The sequence below is a fragment of the Sabethes cyaneus genome, chromosome 1 (assembly GCF_943734655.1).
Source record: "Sabethes cyaneus chromosome 1, idSabCyanKW18_F2, whole genome shotgun sequence".
Lineage (NCBI taxonomy): Eukaryota > Metazoa > Arthropoda > Insecta > Diptera > Culicidae > Sabethes > Sabethes cyaneus.
The window spans coordinates 50611780-50630867 of record NC_071353.1 but is presented as its reverse complement, the minus strand read 5'-3'; the positions used below and the strand labels follow the sequence as shown (position 1 = coordinate 50630867).

Below are 19088 nucleotides of genomic sequence, written 5' to 3'. Positions count from 1 at the left end.
GTCTGACTTCCATATTCTTAAAAACTATGAAGAAAATGGTCGTCTATTACATTAAAGCAATATATTTAGAGAAAGCTCCATTGAGTAAATTTCAATTCGCATTTCAGAGCAGTAAATCTATAGTAGATGCATTAAACATGTTAGTTGGCAAGCTTGAGAATTCTATAGATACAAACGAAATCTCACTGGTAACCTTCCTTGATATAGAGGGAGCCTTTGACAACGCTTCTCATAGATCAATGCAAGAAGCTATGAGGAAACATGGGATTGACATCTACACAACAAAATGGATAAAGGCAATGCTAGTAAATCATGAAATTACTTCCTCGCTTGGGAATGCAACTAAATCGATGAAAGCAGCAAAAGGGTGTTCTCAAGGTGGAGTTCTTTCTCCTCTATTGTGGTCACAAGTTGAGGACGATTTACTGAAAACATTAACCGAAAAACGCTTTGAGGTAGTGGGATTCGCTAATGACATTGTGATTCTCGTGAGAGGTAAATACAACGATGTGATTTCAAATAGAATGCAATCAGCATTAAATCACACACTGGCGCACAGTGCGTTGAACGTATGGGACTGCGGAACAAAAATCAAAACTGCTAGTTTTAGACATTTTATCAAGCTAGTGTAATGAAAAAAGTTGTTTGTGATAATCGAAGCTAGTATTTGCTTAAATGTCTCAAAATATTTATATAATGGCAAAAATGTCCCAAACACCAAATTTTTACGCAAGCATTGCAAAAGTTTTAGTCTTTTGACCTTGGGTGTTGTGGGTTCAAATCCGGTTATAATCTCAGACTATAGCTTGGTTCGACCCATGCACCTTCCAGCATTGGACAAAAGGTAGGAGTCACAAAGACAACTTGTTAAGCGTAGCTACCTATTACCCCCCCCCTTCCTTTCCACTCTTTCCCTTCCATTCCCAAAAAATCCTTCTTCATTACTTTCCCTTACCGTCCCTTCATGAATTGTAGAACCATCGTTTCAAAAAAATATACTGAGTACTGACAACTGCTCAGATTACTGGTGGTATGTCAGACAGTGCACATAAATTAAGGATGGAGCATACCACAATAGATCTAGTGGTCTAGTATATACCTATAAAAAAGGATTTCTGTCTGTCTGTCCGTATGTTCCTTATAGAATCGAAAACTACTGAACCGATCGGCGTGAAAATTTGCATGTAGAGGTTTTTGGTGCTAGGGAAGGTTCTCTCGATGGCAAAAGACCACTCCCCCCACTAAGAGGGGGGGCTCCTATACAAATCTATGCCTATAAAAATGGATTTCTGTCTGTCTGCCCGTATGTTCCTTATAGAATCGAAAACTACTGAACCGATCGGCGTGAAAATTTGCATATAGGGGTTTTTGGGGCCAGGGAAGGTTCTTATGATGGTTAGAGACCCCTCTCCCTACTAAGAGAGGGGGCTCCCATACAAATCTATACCTATAAAAATGGATTTCTGTCTGTCTGCCCGTATGTTCCTTATAGAATCGAAAACTACTGAACCGATCGGCGTGAAAATTTGCATGTAGAGGTTTTTGGGGCTAGGGAAGGTTCTCTCGATGGCAAAAGACCCCTCCCATACAAATCTATACCTATAAAAATGGATTTCTGTCTGTCTGTCCGTATGTTCCTTATAGAGTCGAAAACTACTGAACCGATCGGCGTGAAAATTTGCATGTAGAGGTTTTTGGTGCTAGGGAAGGTTCTCTAGATGGCAAAAGACCCCTCCCTCCACTAAGAGGGGGGGCTCCCATACAAATCTATGCCTTTAAAAATAGATTTCTGTCTGCTCTGTTTCTTATAGAATCGAAAACTACTAAACCGATCGGAGTGAAAATTTGCATGTAGCGGTTTTTGGTACCAGGGAAGGTTCTTATGATGTCTGTCTGCCCGAATGTTCCTTATAGAATCGAAAACTACTGAACCGATCGGCGTGAAAATTTGCGTGTAGGGGATTTAGGGGCCAGGGAAGGTTCTTATGATGGTTAGAGACCCCTCCCCCACTAAGAGGGGGGGCTCCCATACAAATGAAACACAAATTTCTGCGTAACTCGAGAACTAATTAATAAAATGGAACCATATTTGGCGTGTGGGTGTTTTTAGAGGCATGTTTTTTTTCTATGATAAATTAGGACCCCTTACCTTTTTAGGAGGGGGCACTCCCATACAAAAGAAACATAAATTTCCTCATAACTCCAGAACTAATCAAGGGAATGGAACTAAATTTGGCATGTGGGTGTTTTTGTAGGCAAGTTTTTTTCTATGGTGAATTGAGATCCCTCCTCTCTATAGGAGCGGAATAATAACCCCTATCCCTTTTAAGAGGGGGGCTTCCACACAAATGAAATACAAATTTCCTCATAACTCGAGAACTAATCAAGCAAATGGAACAAAATTTTACATGTGGGTGTTTTTGGAGACAAGAATTTTTTCTATGGTGATAAGACCCCTCCCCACTTTAGGAGGGGGAGCTGCCATACAAATGAAATACAAATTTCCTCATAACTCCAGAACTAATCAAGGGAATGGAACCAAATTTGGCATGTGGGTGTTTTTGTAGGCAAGTTTTTTTTCTATGGTGAATTGAGATCCCTCCTCTCTATAGGAGCGGAATAATAACCCATATCCCTTTTAAGAGGGGGGCTTCCACACAAATGTAATACAAATTTCCTCATAACTCGAGAACTAATCAAGCAAATGGAACCAAATTGGACATGTGGGTGTTTTTGGAGACAAGAATGTTTTCTATGGTGAATTGAAACCTCTCCCTACTTTAGGAGGGGGGGAGCTGCTATACAAATCAAATGCAAATTTCCTCATAACTCTAGAAGTAATCAAGCAAATGGAACCAAATTTGGCATGTGTGGGGTTTTGGAGGCAGGAATTTTTTAATGATGGTTTGAGACCCCTCGCCCCTGTGGTAGTGGGATAAGGACTCTAATACAAATAAAACAGAAATTTTTGCGTAACTCAAAAACTAATCAAACTCGAGAAATTTTAGACTCATAAAATATTAATCAATAACAAGACCACCAAAAACAATCAATAGTAACATTAGATAATTCAGCGCGAGTCGGCCATAGGCCACGAGTATTGCCGACGACCTGCCGTCGGAAGCGCCGGCCCCTGCGGGGGGCAGCCCGCTGTAGAGATCACCTCTATCTAGGTTTATTTATTTTCCTAGATCTACTGACCTCTATTACTCTCCTTCAGTTGGGTCACCCCTGCGAAATGGTACTTTCTACGAAAAGATTTTCCGTGAAATGGTACATCCCGCGTAAGGTTTTTCGCGAAATGGTATTCTGCGATACTCTATATTCCGCGTCGGTTGACCATAACAGAGAATTGGTGTTCCGCAAAATGGTATTCGGCGAAATGGTTCGTAATGATGGCGAATATTTAAATGCTATCCGCTTTATTTTATCAGGCTGAGCGATGGGGGGAGTTGTTTTCTACTTTACTGTGAGGAAAATTTGTATATTAAAACACCCATGAACTCCTCAGAAACTTGCAAAACTCGAGATTGTGACAAAGGTCATCCCAGATTCACGATTTATGTACAACATAGTTTAATTTGTGGCAATACGAAGTTTGTCGGGTCAGCTAGTTTCCTATAAACAAAAAATAAAAAAAACAGACACACATACGACATTACCGATGTGCCTGGCCCAATAACCCTGCCTTCTTACTTCTACCAGCAGAGAGCCGGCGTGGCTCTTACCGTATCAAGAATTGCTCTCCACTGTACTCGGTTCGTTCTAACCGCCATTTCGTTGAATGTTTCTCGACGCACGCAAATCGGATTCAACCTGGTGGAGCCTTGTAGCATGTTGATCCCCTCTATTGTAACCGTTGTTTCAAATCGTCCCTAGTTTTTTTAAATGTGCATTTTTTAGCAACTATTGTATTTCTATGTTGGTAAGTAGTAGGATTAAGAAATGAAAATGTAAATATGTATGTTAATTTGTTAGTAGGTTACACGAACACAGAAATTGTTAGAATAAGAAAGGCAAAAATGGGGACATTAACCGCAGCTGCAAGAAAATGCAACCCTGAAGTAGGCGGGCATAGTTAAAGGTAAAAGGAGAAAAAATGGTGGGTGGCAAAAGAAAGGAGCAGAAAGGAGTAGAAAAACCGCCATGCGATCAGATATACCGCGATGTTCGTATGATAAGGGAGTGAGTGGATAGATAAGAAAGCAAAGTTTAGCCGAAGGAGCTTAAACAAAGGCATTATTGAGGACCTTTTTTCCATTGGAATGGATTTTATTGGATTTTGGAATCCATCGTCGATCCCTCACCTCACACGAGTCGGCCTAGGTGGTGCATTCTGCCTACATCTAACCGTCAAGGAGACCGGGCCCCGACGACCCGTAGAACCCTCGGGCAGCAGGCCCTAATTATAAAAGAGGACCCTTCTCGGTGACGCCAATACGGTATCGTCCGTGGCCCACCGATTGTGTCAAGTAAGGAAGACGCCGAAGACTCCATTTCCCGCAAAGCCAGCCATCACTCCACCATTGCATTTTGCTGGGACGCCAGCAAATTGCATCAGCCGAAGCTAGTCGGCATCAGTCAAGCGAGCAGCAGAACCAGCAACGAACCCCAGCGATCCGGTACGTACCGTAGTGAAGCCCCGTAAATTGCCCACAGAATACACCACACACCCACAACACCCGTTCTGTTCAATAAACCGACAAACTTGCTAAAATAGACTTTTTAAATTCCCAAAATTCGAACAGCCTAGGAATACCGCAGTTGTTGCACGATTTGTCCGCGTAGCCCCTCCGACTGCCTAGTGCAAGCCGACCCGGTGATCCAAGATCTACGGTCTCTTGCTCTGTGAGCTTTCTCGGGAGTACTGTCGTCCCAAACAGTAATACTATTCCTGGTACGGATTTCACTGCACAGTCGTCCGACATCCCTGCGACGTGGCCGGCCCACCGTCGTTTCCCAACGTTCACCAGGTGTACGATGAGAATCTCTCCAAATACTGTCTATAACTCGTAGCTCATACGCCTACGCCACTCTCCGCTTTCCGTTTGTACTCCGTTCAAATACGGCTAGTGCACGTATGTCTTCCGTCAGCACAGTTACTGCCTCAAGTACGTAGAGGACTACCGGTTTATTAGCGTTTTGGTTATTGTCAGCATTGTACGGCAGCGTATGCTCCTTGATTGAAGCGTCTTGGAAAGGGAAAAGTACACAGAACGAAAAAATGAATCTCACATTCGACGTAAACAAAAATCAGATATATTTTTCCATCAAATAAAATGTAAATAGCCTAATCCATTTTAAAGATATAATTTTACATTAAGCCAAATGTAATAAATAAGCCTTTAAGTGAAATAACCCGTAATATTATATGATTTGTGATGCTGCATTTAGGTGCTTGTCAAAAGACGTAAATTTACAAGATTTTTTCGAAGTGTGTAGGCTCGACTTCCAGCATGAACACGTCGTTGAATTTCCTTACTCGTGTCATTGTCGGCGGTGACCAGAGATCTCAACTAAACTCATGAACTCATGAAGCACTTCCAGTTCATCACCGTCAATAGTCACTGCCCGTGGGAGGCACACGTTGTTTTCTGTGGAGCCTCGTCCTATCATATATTAGGTTTTCGACGCATTGATTTGTAACCTTGCCCTCCTAGCCTCCGTTTTTAGTCTGGATTGTCGTAGATTGCCTCCGCCATCTCAATGCTTCTAGTAATGATGTCGAAGTCGTCTGCAAAGGCTAGGAGTTGGCTACTCTTGCTGAAGATCGTTCCTCACGTTTCGAAGCCCGCTCGCCGGATCACACCTTCAATAGCGATATTGAATAACATACAGGACAGTCCATCCCCTTGCCGCAAGCCTCTGTGCGATTCGAAAGGACTCAAGAGTATCCCCGAAACGCGCACGTAGCACATCACTCGCTCCAGAGTAGCTTTGATCAACCGTGTCAGCTTGTCCGGAAAACCGCACTCGTAAGTAAAAGTAAGAGTAAAAAATTGATCCGTAGCAGCACGGGCCCCATAAAGCCAGCCTGATACTGCCCTTTTTTAGATGCTACAAACCGCACCTACCATCCACTCCTCCGATAGTTTCGTTTCCTCCCTAAATACTTGAAATTATCCAGTGAAGTGCCGTTGCTAGCCGTTCTTGGCCATTTTTGTAAAGTTCTGCCGGAAGTCCGTCCTTTTCTTTTATTTTTCAGCAGACCGATTTCTCACCGGATGTTTTCGAGATCGGGAGCCGGCATGCTGTTGTTGTTGTCGTTTACAGGCGTTCCTAGGTTAACCTCCGTTGCGTCTTCTTCTGTTAAATCCCCGTTGAGATGCTCATTAAAGAACTGCTTCCACTTGTCGCCCACCTCGCAATCGTTGTAATTAGGTTTTCCTCCTCGTCGTTACACATATGAGGCTGCGGTGTGTATCCTTTACAAGTTTGGTTCAACTTCTCATAGAACTTACGCGTCTCAGTAGCCCAGAATAATTGTTCTACCTCTTCACGGTCTCTGTCCTCTTTCTAGCGTTTTTTCCTCCTCAGAATCGTGGTCAACTCATTCTGAACCTTATCCAGTGGCCGTTATCATTCGTGTCAGTGTGCAGGCTATGAGGCTCGATCGCCGGTCTATACATAGCTTCATTGCAAACCTGGGCGTTCACATCCCCGATGATGATTTTGATGTCCCATGGCGAGCAGCTGTTATACGTTGCCTCCAGCTGCGCATAGAACGCTTCTTTCTCTTCGTCGGATCTACCTTCGTGTGGACAACGCACGTCTATGATGGTGTAGTTGAAGAAACGGCCTTATCCTCAACATGAGCTTTGCCGCCAGGGGCCCTCCAAACCTTCGCGCCTTTGTAATAGATCTCCTGCAGAGCCACGATGTCGAACTTTCGGGGTTCTAACTGATCGAGTAGCACCCTGTCGCCACCCGCGAAATTTAGCGATCTGCAGTTCAAGGTATCAAGATTGCATTCCATGACCTTATTTCGTCGCCTTAGTCCAAGCCGAATGTTCCAAGCGGATTTTCTTGACTGTTTGTAGTGATCTAACACACTACGAACAGTCAAGAAAATCCGCTTGGAATATTCGGCATGGACAAAGGCGACGAAATAAGGACATGGAACCTTGAACTGCAGATCGTTAAATTTCGCGGGTGGCGACAGGGTGCTAATGCAGGTTGACTTACTAGGGCCACGCTACCGAGACTCGTGATGGGGCTGCCATCTTGTAGTGCCGAGACAACTTAGTGCCTCCTTCCCTGTTAGTATACGACCTTAGTTTCCACCAATTGTCACGAGGAGGTTAGGATAGGAGTTGCTGGACAAGTGGCTAACGACCACATTTCATTTCATTTCATTTTTATTTATTTATCCATCTGGCCAAGTAGGCCTCCATGAATTTACTTGGATGGGGAAAAGCCTTTTTGAAAAAATCTAACATAGACTCTCAAAAAGGCATAAAAACCCCATCTTCTTTTGAACGTTTACAAGAAGTGTTTACATATATCACAAGGTTCACAGACATTTCTAATATACAAATTCACAAAACTTATAAGCTAAATAATCTTAATCTATTTTTAAAACTAACACTGGTCATGGAAAAGTCAAAATATAAATAACATTTATTGAAAACTTCACACATCGCCCTTACGGGTTCGTTCTGTCCATATTCAGTGCGCTGGTATTGTAGTCTTAAAAATTCCCATGATCTCAGGTTTCTGGGCGGAATGTTAATGCCAATTTGTGCAAGGATAAAAGAGGAGTCGATCTCGCCTGTCAGTAATTTTCCCACAAAAACTGCTCTACATATGTCTCTTCGTTTAGCTAGGGTATCCATATCTAGCAAACGACAGCGTTCAACGTATGGCGGTAATTCTATTGGGTTTCGCCACGGTAAGCTTCTCAATGCATAACGCAGAAATCTTGATTGAATTGCTTCAATCCTGTTTGACCAAACAGCTGTGTATGGACTCCAAACAGCGGCTGACGCTTCCAGTATGGAACGAACAAGGGCAAAATACAGTGCTCGTAAACAATATGGGTCAGTAAATCCTTTGGCAACTCTAATAATAAAACCCAAGTTTCTATTCGCCTGACCAATTATATGAGAATAATGGTCTCTAAAGGTCATTTGAGTGTCTAAGAGTACGCCTAAGTCTCTAACTACCGTTACTCTGTTAACTGTCTCTTCAGAAATAGTGTAGTTCCATTGGATTGGATTTTTTCTACGTGAAAATGAGATCACTGCGCACTTAGCCACGCTCAGGATCAGCAGATTTTGAGCACACCAATCGTAGAAATCGTTGAGATGTTGCTGTAGTTCGATACAATCAGCCGTCGAGCGTACACCACAGTAAAGTTTAAGATCATCAGCATAAATAAGAAACCGACCTGATGGTATTACATAGCAGACGTCGTTAAAAAATAATGAAAATAGTAATGGCCCCAGATTACTCCCTTGTGGTACACCCGAGCGGTTGGTGAAACTTTGTGATTCATGGCTTCCAATTTTTACAGATAGGGTTCGACCAATAAGGTACGATTTTAACCATTGTACTATAGCGGGTGATGCACCAAGTCGCTCAATTTTTGCCAATAGAATAGAGTGGTCTACACTGTCAAATGCCGCTTTTATATCTGTGTACACGGTATCTACTTGAGCTCCTGTTTCCATGAACCTAATGCAATGCGATGTGAACTGTACTAAATTCGTTGTTGTCGATCTCCCTGAGTAAAATCCATGTTGGTTAGATGAGATGTACGCATTGGCCTCTCGAAACAGTACGTTGCAAACTAATATTTCGAAGAGCTTGGAACCCGCGCATAGGGAAGTAATTCCACGATAATTTGCTATATTTTGTTTATCACCTTTTTTATGGACGGGAAACATGATCGACTTTTTCCAACGCGTTGGAAATGTCGACTGCGACAGTGAGTGATTCAAAATTAGTTTCAGTGGAGCACATAAGGCTTCCGCACATCTTTTTAGCACAATAGACGGAATTCCATCAGGACCAGCAGATGTTGAAGACTTTAACTTCCGCAATGCAGCAAGAATATCTTCGTCTGAGAAGCTGAAATTACCTATGTTTAACACATTGCTGGGTATGCCACGGACAGCATTTTCAATTTGAGCCGGATTAGCTGCCACGGTTGAAAATACACTTGAAAAATGTTTGGCAAAAAGATTGCAGGTATCGCTCATCGTACTTGAAGAGTCTTCACCCAAAAACATACTGCAAGGGAGGCCGTTCTCTTTGCGCTTCTCATTTACAAAGGTCCAGAAACGTTTCGGATTTCGCTTTAAATTTGATTGGGTACGTAACACATGTCTGGAGAAAAGATATCGATTATAAGCCCTATAGTTATTACTGGCAAAAACAAACTCTCGCTTTGCCAGGGGGCCGCGCCGATTAGTATAATTGCGAAGCGCTGCTGCTCTCAGTCGCTTTAGTTCTCGCAAACGACTATTTGACCAAGGAGGTTTAGGTCGGGGACGAGGTGTGGGAACAAACATCCTAAATTGCTGGATTAGAATGTTCGAAAAGATGTCTACTGCTGCGTTTACGTCGGTTATATTGTTTAATAAATCGTTCCAGTCAACGGTTGAGAGAGACGCTTGAAGCCCAGAAAAATTCGTCTTGGAGAAATTGAACTCGGTAACATCCAAGATATCTTCAAAAGATATTTGCTGGAGACAGCTAAGCGATACTAGGAGCGGCGGGTGTTGTCTGTCGATATCAATTAGCGGCTCATGTGCTTCAGTACAGATACAGTGCGATGAAGCTTCGGCATTCACAAAAACAAGATCAAGCGTTCGATCACGACAATTCCTAACTGTGGACATCTGGGACATGTTTAGCAAAGCTATGCCATCCAGCAATGCTATGCTGGATCTGGGAAAGGCAGACTCAGAGGGATCGGGTACTGTGTGACCGAAAGGTGTACTCTTCCAAACAAGTCCAGGTTGGTTGTAATCGCCAAACAGTAAATGGACTGCGTTGTGATCTAAGGAGTTTGCAACCGTAAGCGCAGAATCGATATGTTTCTGAATTATTTCAACATCAGAAGAGGAGTCAGGAGGTATATATACAACTCCCACACAGATATTAGTATCACCATAACTAGTGTTAACCCACAACTGCTCAAGTTCTAAATTAAAGCCCGTTTTTTGTTTTGACGGTAACCTATTTGACACAGCGATGAGAACGCCTCCACCACGCGCCTTTCCTCTACTGGGGTCCCGATCTTTTCGGTAGACAGTATACATTGCGCCAAATAACTGAAGTGAAGTGATTTCCTCATTCAGCCAGGTTTCAGTTAGGATAACAACATCATGTTCTGCATGATGTCTATATTACGCATTATCCAGTCATTCACCAGGAAGGTTACGAATTCTAGAGGCCCTACCGGAACTTTTTTTCCAAGACAGATCAAGTTTTAAGGATATACCAGCCTAAGTAACCCGCAATTTAATGTAGTAATCTTTCATTTCATGTACATGCGGTGAAACATATGAGAATGCTGCAGAGGCAAATCTCAATTGTCTATAAATTTGGCAATTAACTAGCGCTGGGTTAGAAACTTATATATTTATGGATAAACGTAAGTGTAAATTCGATAATTCAAAAAATCTTAAACAAAATTGAAGAAAAGTGCGCAGAACTTGCAATTGTACATTCAAATGGTATTGTTATGATGATTCTACCTACCAAACATTTTTGTTTAAGAATAGCTTCTTCAACTATTGAACAGCTAATTCCCGTGATTGATAAGCTATCATACATCAAAAATGTTTCTTGGTAAGCATATTGCGGATATTTGTGAGTGGATGGTACTGTTACAATTTAGTATTTTAGCTTCATAAAAATTTTCTCACGTTTTGATATCATACCTTATCACTGTATCATCGCATGAAGACGTTTTTGTAAATTTGATGAATACAAAGGAAGTACTTTGATGAGTACAAAGGAAGTACTAAAAACATTTTGTTTGTCTTTACTAAAAATTGTGATAAAACGATGGCTTATAAGCAAACCATTTTTCTCTTTAGCTCGCGTAAGACAGTTGTATAGAATAATAGATATACAATGGTCATTGTACGATACATGTTTTATATGACAGCTGTCAAAAGCTCGGTCAAAATAAAGAGCTCTATCAGAAAGATAGAAGAGAGGGAGAGAATCTGTCAAACAGCGAATCATTTTATTTTTAATTTATATTAAATTTATCATCAAATTAACATAATTGAAATTAAAAAGGTACTGCTGTTTTCAGAAAATGGCAGGTTATCATGAGGTAGAAAATCACTTGTTTGGGAAAATTAAAACACCCAATTTTCATAGCGTTATCAAAACACCAGCTCTCAAACCAGAGTTAACCCAGAATAAAGAAACCCCCATTGAACATCATTTAGGATCATTTCAAAATCCATGATTCGTGCTGAGACACGCAACTTCTTTCCACGATCGAGCTTTTCCTGTTTTTTGCTGTAAATGCCTAATTTGGGCATCCAAAGCAGCTTTTTCTTGGACATTCACCAGATTATCAACAGGTTGATTGTGAGTATTTTATTTAACCAAGTCGGCTGAGTCAACTCCCTAAGCCAAAGTGTGGAAAATATGCAGGCGCGTGTCGGACGCGCTTATGGTCGGATGACCAACAGAAGAGGAAACCGCCAGGACCATTGCCGTCGCTATGAAGGATGAATAAATATACGAACAACAATTATCTCCTGCTGCCGTTTTTCCAGTATGCATTATAAACACAACCTCTTGGGCTGCTGCTGTTACCACAAGGCGCAAAAGGCAACGGCGCACACGTGTTAGAGCCAACATAGGCTTAACCTATGTGTGAGCATAATGCGTCGAGAAGCGAAACATAACATATGGAACGGAAGAAGCCCACAATTCAATGAGGACGAAATCAACCCCAATTTTTCTTGAAGTCATTTTCTGGAGCAGCAGTAACAAAAAAGAGCAAACTGTGTGAGCGAGCGAGGCAGCACTAGAGATCTTTGAAAAGGTAATACATACAAGACAGTTTTAGACAGCCGGGATGCCGATCGCTATAAGGTGAACTGGCGAGAAGAAAAACATAATTCCGATTTTTTGGAAGAATGACTGCCTAGGAAAAAAAATTAGGAACAAGTAGATATCAAGTAGATAATATTTAAAGGCGTAGAAATTCTTAACATTGAAGATGAGTTGACAAAGTGCTTGAACAAATTTAAGCTTAGGTTGACAAACTTTGCATATTTTACGCTAACGCGGCTAGTGCAAAATTTGGTAATGATTTTTTTTTACTGGGATTTGACCGCTGAACGGTCATTCGCCCAAATGGTAATAAATTTGATATTTTTAATAAATTGATAAAACTCAATAATGTCGTTGGATAGAGTAACATTAAACGTAATGAACAAGTAAAGTAGACAAAACGAAATATACACCGTAAAACAATCATGTTTGTACACTTTAAGGGCTTTTTGAGTAGTTTCACCAAAGTTTTAGCTAAATCTGACCTATTTATAGGTAGAATCATTTAAGAGTGTAGGGTTTAATTTCTACGTAAAGGGTGTTACGATCAAAATTTGATCCCACAACAGTGCGTTAAGATAAGGAACGAGCCAAACTGTCGACTTATAATATGGTAGTTAATAGTAACTCAAAACCGATACGAGGTTCGAATGCATAGTGATAGTCGATAAAACCTATATCAAAGGCAGACTTCAAACAACTTTTAGGGCAAGAGTTTTATACGGCAACCAGAAGGGGAAGGTGGCAGACATTTTCAAGCATATGAAACTATCGAAGTTTGCTAAGAAATATCTGATCTGATCAAGTAGTATGCTGTTAACAACGCGTAAATGATACTCCAGGACAACATACCTTCCTTTTACCAGAGCACCAACCAATCGAGAAACGCAATTTAATTATTAAATTTAATCAATACACATGCATTTTTGTATGATTGGATTTTGATCGTAATACAATTAATCTCTGCTACATACTCTAAGGATTACAAATGAAATCCTATTTTATGCTGAAGAGGTTTACTCTAAGTTCACCAACGCAGAAGGCTCTTGCATTCAAGCATAAATTTCTATCTAGCGTTTATAATAATTTCCCGTGATAAAGATAACAGCGACAGATACCTAGTGATATTTATACCAAACATACAGTTACCGTTTAAATTGCCTGAAATAAAGCAATCTGCCAACATCCAAATTAATCGATCGACGAACGTCATGACCTCATGGGAAAGTAGCCTGGCACGAAATTCGCACCGGAATCGCGAGGATGCATTCAGAGTTCATCAGTCCCGGGATGTGCAAGCACTCCCCGAATGCCTCCGTTTCGCCTTCCGGGAAAGGAAGTTGTGCATCTGAAATTTCCTTCCTCGCGTTGAATTTTTTTATCCATCCTCAGGATTTCTCCTAAAAAGCAAATTAAATTTAAACACACCGATCAAGATGACGCTTGCGTGGTGTTATTGTTATTATCCTCTCGTGTTTCGGTTCGGCGATTATTTCTTGCTGCCAAAGAAGCTCCAACTGCGGAACTGCAGTCGGTGGAATGAATGAGCACCAGATACCTACAGACTAAACACAACGTAGGCCAATTTGGCTATCCCCCTGTGTGATCGTAGCCATCCATGGTCAGTGGTTCGGGTTAAACGGCTTCGAAATATTCTGCTGAAGAAGTCCGAAACAATTTGGTTGCTTCATGTGCGTCGTGTTGCGATTTTGGCAGACGACTGCAATTTTCTCACGGCCAGCGTGATTGACGCGAACGGTGATCTTTTCGAAAATTGTACGATATTGTACGTTGCTTTTTTCAGCTGTCAAGTCCCAATGATCCTTACGGCAATTTTCAATTGGCAACGGGAGACTGAAATCATCCGATAGTGATGGAATCAGAAAAACGTTTGTTCATATCCTGAAAGTCGGCTAGTTTGGAACGAATGAATAGTAGAAAAGTTTATTTTGGATGAGCTGGCAGGATATAAACCAGTTAATCAATTCCCAATCAATCAAAGTTCAGTAGGTTAAAACCTTGCGACCGGATCGGAAGCACAAGTAATTTTCGATTCAGTTCACCGAGCCGCGCCATCAAAGCTGACGGACGGCGTGAAACTTCGCAGCAAATTCAACAGCTTTCGGTTTTTAGGGATCAGTTTTAAAGGTTTATTTGTTGCCCCGAGAAGTCTTCATTGCGATAAATGACTTATGATAACTTTATTAAATTTTTCTAGAGGGGAGGTGATTTTGAGCAAAAATCTCTGAATGAACGTAGCAAAACACCTCCGAAAAGTGGGATTTTATTCGCAGAAGGAGCACGATCGTAAACAAATAAACGATTTCCATTAAGTGGATCACCGCGGTGGATGCGGATGAACGGATTGATGATAGTGATTTGATGCACGGTTGATTGAAGCGTTCGTTCGGCCGAACGAAGCACTGGCGAAGGAAATTGCTGGGATTATCCACTATGTAACCGTGTTGGGTTTTATGAGGAGGTTGGTGCGTAATAAAGTAATTTTTTGTTGCAGTTTGAGCGAGCCTGAATCGAGGTGATTCTCCTAGCGCCAAATTATACACCTCGTTATGATATATGGGTATATTCTCGAAATTCAAGGAATGGAGGAGACCGATAAAGATTAAAGGTTGAATGTTTGCACAAGATTGATCAAATGTTTGACCAAGTAGTTTGGCAATTAATTAGATTTTGTTTACCCATCAAAGTATGGTGTATGTTTAAAAGCTTGAATTGGAGTTAAACAATTTACAAGAAAATGCACCTGAGGCGATTTGAAAGGGTGTTACGTGTTGTACACGCTACAGCCAGCGTCCAAATAACAAGCTTAAAAACTGCAGCGTTGCCATCAATCATTGCTGGGTTAGAATTCGCTCGCTCGATTTAATTCACTGAGATACGCGTGGCAGGCACGTTATAAAATCCCTGCGGCAATATGATGCAGTTTCGAATACCTCATGTCGACAAACGATGTTTTATAACTGGGCAAACAAAAGCAAACGGCCGGCATGAGTGCGTATTTTTCGATTTCATATATTTTCACCTATTTTTAAAATAGGTCTGGGGTACTTTGGAATCAATAAGCAAGTTACTTAATATCTTTTACCTTCAATTAATTATAGGCTTTCCAAAAGTTATGCATAGAACAGCAGAGTTAGTTTTTTTATAGAGACTTTGCCTATTTTGGCATACACGTCTGTGTGTAGAGTTAGTTATAATCTACAATATTGCCGACCCAAACAAACAATTGTTTTGTATAGTAGCTTGTACAACCATTGTGCAGGTAATTACCATGTAACAAGCGTTTGACAAGCTGTTATTCAACAAAAATGTTTGTTGAGGAACTAAGCATTGCTTTATCTCTCGGAGTTTCATACTACCCGGGTGCTATAAAGCTGTAATAGCGGTTGTAGTAAAAAGAGCGCTCTTTTTGCTACCAACGGTACCAGCAGTGTTATAAATTATAATAATTAATTCTAAGAGCGATTCATACATAACTTGTTGACATTATGATTGGCTGAGGCGGCACAGTCAAAAGTGCAAAATCGAATCACAACTGTGAGTACCATCCCTGGTGAAGGGTAGTAGCGAATTAAATATAACCAACAATAAGTCAGGCCTGGCAAAGGGTGAACATGTGCATTCCATAACCTCTGTTCAACAACTCAGCTCACTACCTCCACGTGTTGCCGGCTGGGGTACCAGGCAGGGGGGTATAGTGGCTCCAGCCCACCTTAAGATGGCAGCCCTGTTAGCGGGATAAGGAACTTAGGTTAACAGCCTACTGCACCAGAAAACAAAAAGTTAATGAAAATGAAACTAGAAATCTATTTGGATTATTGGCAACGACCTTTAGCATGAAAACACGGACACGAATCGGAGCATGGATTATACTGACCCTTGCCCAACAGAGCAAGCTGGCTCAAATTGCAAGGGAAGCTGACCACCTGAAGCTTGAAATCCTGGGGCTGAGCGAGGTCCGCTGGCTAGGTACTGGCGAACACAAGACATCATCCGGGCAAGTCTTGCTCTACTCTGGCATACGAGGTGAAAATGTAGGCGGGACAAGAGAGCATGGACTAACTCCCTAGTCGAACAAGGGGAAACCGCCGCCGCCAAAGGTGATATCCGTTTGTTGTACGTTATTTCTCGCCGCCTTTGTGGTGCCATGATGAATACAAATATGCCACTAAAGGACAGAGCTGGTCAGCTGGAACAGCTTAAGCGATGGACTGAACATTATGAACAACTCTTTCGAGTTTCAAATGTCAGAGACCAACAAAACCAGCAGCGTATGACGCCTACAGTTCGTCGAATTAATCGCATCAACTTGGAGGCGCTATCGCTGGATGAAATTGGAGCAGGTATCAAGAGTGAACCCATACCTACGTTTTCGCCGTGGATGTGTCGAAAATGTACCGGCAAATACTCATCGACCCCTCCCAGACTCGATACCAGAGAATCTTCTGGCGAAATCACCCGTCGGAAGCATTGAAGGTGTTAGAGTTGTTGAAAGTTACATACGGATCTTCAGCTGCTTCGTTTCTCGCGGTGAGATCGCTTATCCAGCTAGCGTGTGACGAGAGTAAGAATTATCCGGAAGCGGCCGAAGCGATCCTGAACGATTCCTGCATGGACGACATCCTGTCTAACTCGGATTCGATCGAATTAGCCAAGAAGTTACGCCGTGATCTGGAGATGCAGATGCTAAAGGGTGGATTCCCTATCCTAAATTGTTGTTTCAACTCGGAAGAAGTGTTTGATAGAATTCCTGAAGTGGATCGAGATATCCTGGTACCCATTCTGGACTCCAGTGCTAATGAAGTGATGAAGGCTTTGGGACTCCTGTGGAACCTGAAGAAAGACCTATTCCTGTTTCGCTACAAATCACCTGTTTCGACAAGGGTCGAAGACAAGGTGATAAAGCGGAGTGTCCTGTCCCAGTTGTGGCAGTTGGCGAAGTTGTTTGACCCCCTGGGACTCGCGACACCGGTGATCGTCAAAGCGAAGATCATTATGCAGTGCCTGTGTGCTTTCAACCTTGGAAGGGATGACCCTATGGAAGGCGACTTACTTCACCGGTGGACGGAGTTCCATACATCGTTGAACAAGCTTCACAACCCCGTGAACCCAAGATGGGTTGTAATTCCTGACACGGAAGCAATCGATATCCATGGTTTCGCCGATGCCTCGAAATACGCCTATGATGCGTGTGTGTACCTTCGCTGCATTGATAAAGGCGGGTCAGTAGTGTCTTATCTCCTATGCAGCAAATCCAAAGAAGCCTACACCGTGCTGACTCATGTTGAGTCAATCGTTAATTCCCGGCCATTGTATTCTTCGTCTGATATTCCGAATGAGCCGCAGCTTATATCTCCAGTCCTGATCTGATATTTGGCCGACCACTGGAGCCGATAACCAAACCATCCTATCCGGACGTTCCAGCCAATCGTTTGTCGAGATGGCAGTACCTCAATCAGCTGCGCGATCACTTGCGGAAATGGTGGTCTAGAGAATACCTATCCTGTTTGCAATCCAGAGCGAAATGGACCAAGAGACAACCCAACATCGACGTAGGCACAGTTTACCCAGGCAAGGACAGTGTTGTACGTGTTGTTGATGTACAGACATCGTCCGAAATCTATCGTCGAGCAGTAAGCAAGTTAGCCCCATTGCCCCTGCAAGATAAAGCAAAAACTTTCAGTCAAGTTTGGAATTGCATTCCAACGGGGGGCAGTATGTACGCGACGAGCGCATCCAGTAGTAAGCCTCCCAGAACGTTCGAGAAACATCTCCACATGGAGTTGCTGGATAAGAGGCTAAGGACCACTATGAGGTCTGTTTTACGCATTATCCAACCATGTACCAACCAAAAAATGATATGAGTATTTATTGTAACTCTGCGCAGCTAGAATTAGGAACAAAGTGCCCAAGCGTTTTTGGTCAACTTTTAATACCCATATTTATTTACCAGATATTATAGGCCGTAGCTCTACACGTTGCAGCTAGCAAGGTTGTTGATACAGCTCTAGAATATTTATAATAGTGTGACACCCATAAACATGTCTTAATTGCGTAGAATATGGTACCTTCACGGTATACAGTTGGAATTTTCGAAATTTTCTTTTTATTGCTCGGTAGGTATATTTAAATATATGTACACTACAACCAAGCAATACAAAGAAAATTGAATTTTCGAAAATTCCAACTGTATACCGTGAAAGTACCATACCATGCTTAAGCATACGCACAAAAAAATTCATGCCTATCCATCAAATAGGATAAAGTGGTGCAGAATGCACCGCTTAAGCAAAACATCATTTTGCAGAGCAACGGCGTGTTGATTCCACGTTTTTCAACTTCTAGAAGACTTTGGGATATTTCTCACACTTACTCCTGGTGAAATTTCCTAACAAAACCCAGTATTTTTTGTTATTTTTGACGATTTTTGGCAAGAGTCAAAATCATTATGTGGGGCAAAACGCCAAAGCCCGTGGACAAAACGCACCAAGTTTGCCCAGCTAGGCGTTAAACGCAACCAGCAAATTTACATATAATCACGTGTTGTATAAACTCCTAAAACTAGGCTGCCGAAATGGCGGAAGCGTTCGTTATAGCGTTTGTTACATACGCTTGTTTGCTGGGATATAATGGATTCATATCTCAACAATACATAATATTGCTACTTTTTTAATAAATAATCCGAAACAAAAGATATAGGGGAGAGTAGTCAACAGTGAGACAACAGGAACAGTGAGTCAACGGGAATAGCTACGTCATAAAACATTCAAGATCCATGATATTTTTATGCAAAGTCAAGTTTGTGAATCTATATTGCATAATGTAGTTTGAGAAAAATTTGTTGATTTTCTAACATATTTTTCAACAAAAATTAATTTTGGGGGGGTCAAAGTAAATTTTGTTGCAATCATTTTCAAGTGATTTTCAACAACAAAATACATATTAAATTAAAATTAAAATTACTGCATGGAATCACATACTAATAAAAGTAAATATTTGAAAAAATATGAAAATCGAATTGTTTGCTAACTCCG

At 41.7% G+C, this 19088-nt stretch overlaps 1 protein-coding gene across 1 annotated transcript; it reads left to right on the top strand.

Annotated features, from left to right (window-relative positions):
* Window positions 1–16446: 16446 nt before the first annotated feature.
* On the top strand, window positions 16447–17424 carry LOC128745667 (uncharacterized). The gene has a single exon (XM_053842747.1). It carries the CDS (start codon window positions 16447–16449, stop codon window positions 17422–17424), a length of 978 nt encoding a protein of 325 aa, XP_053698722.1.
* Window positions 17425–19088: the final 1664 nt, after the last annotated feature.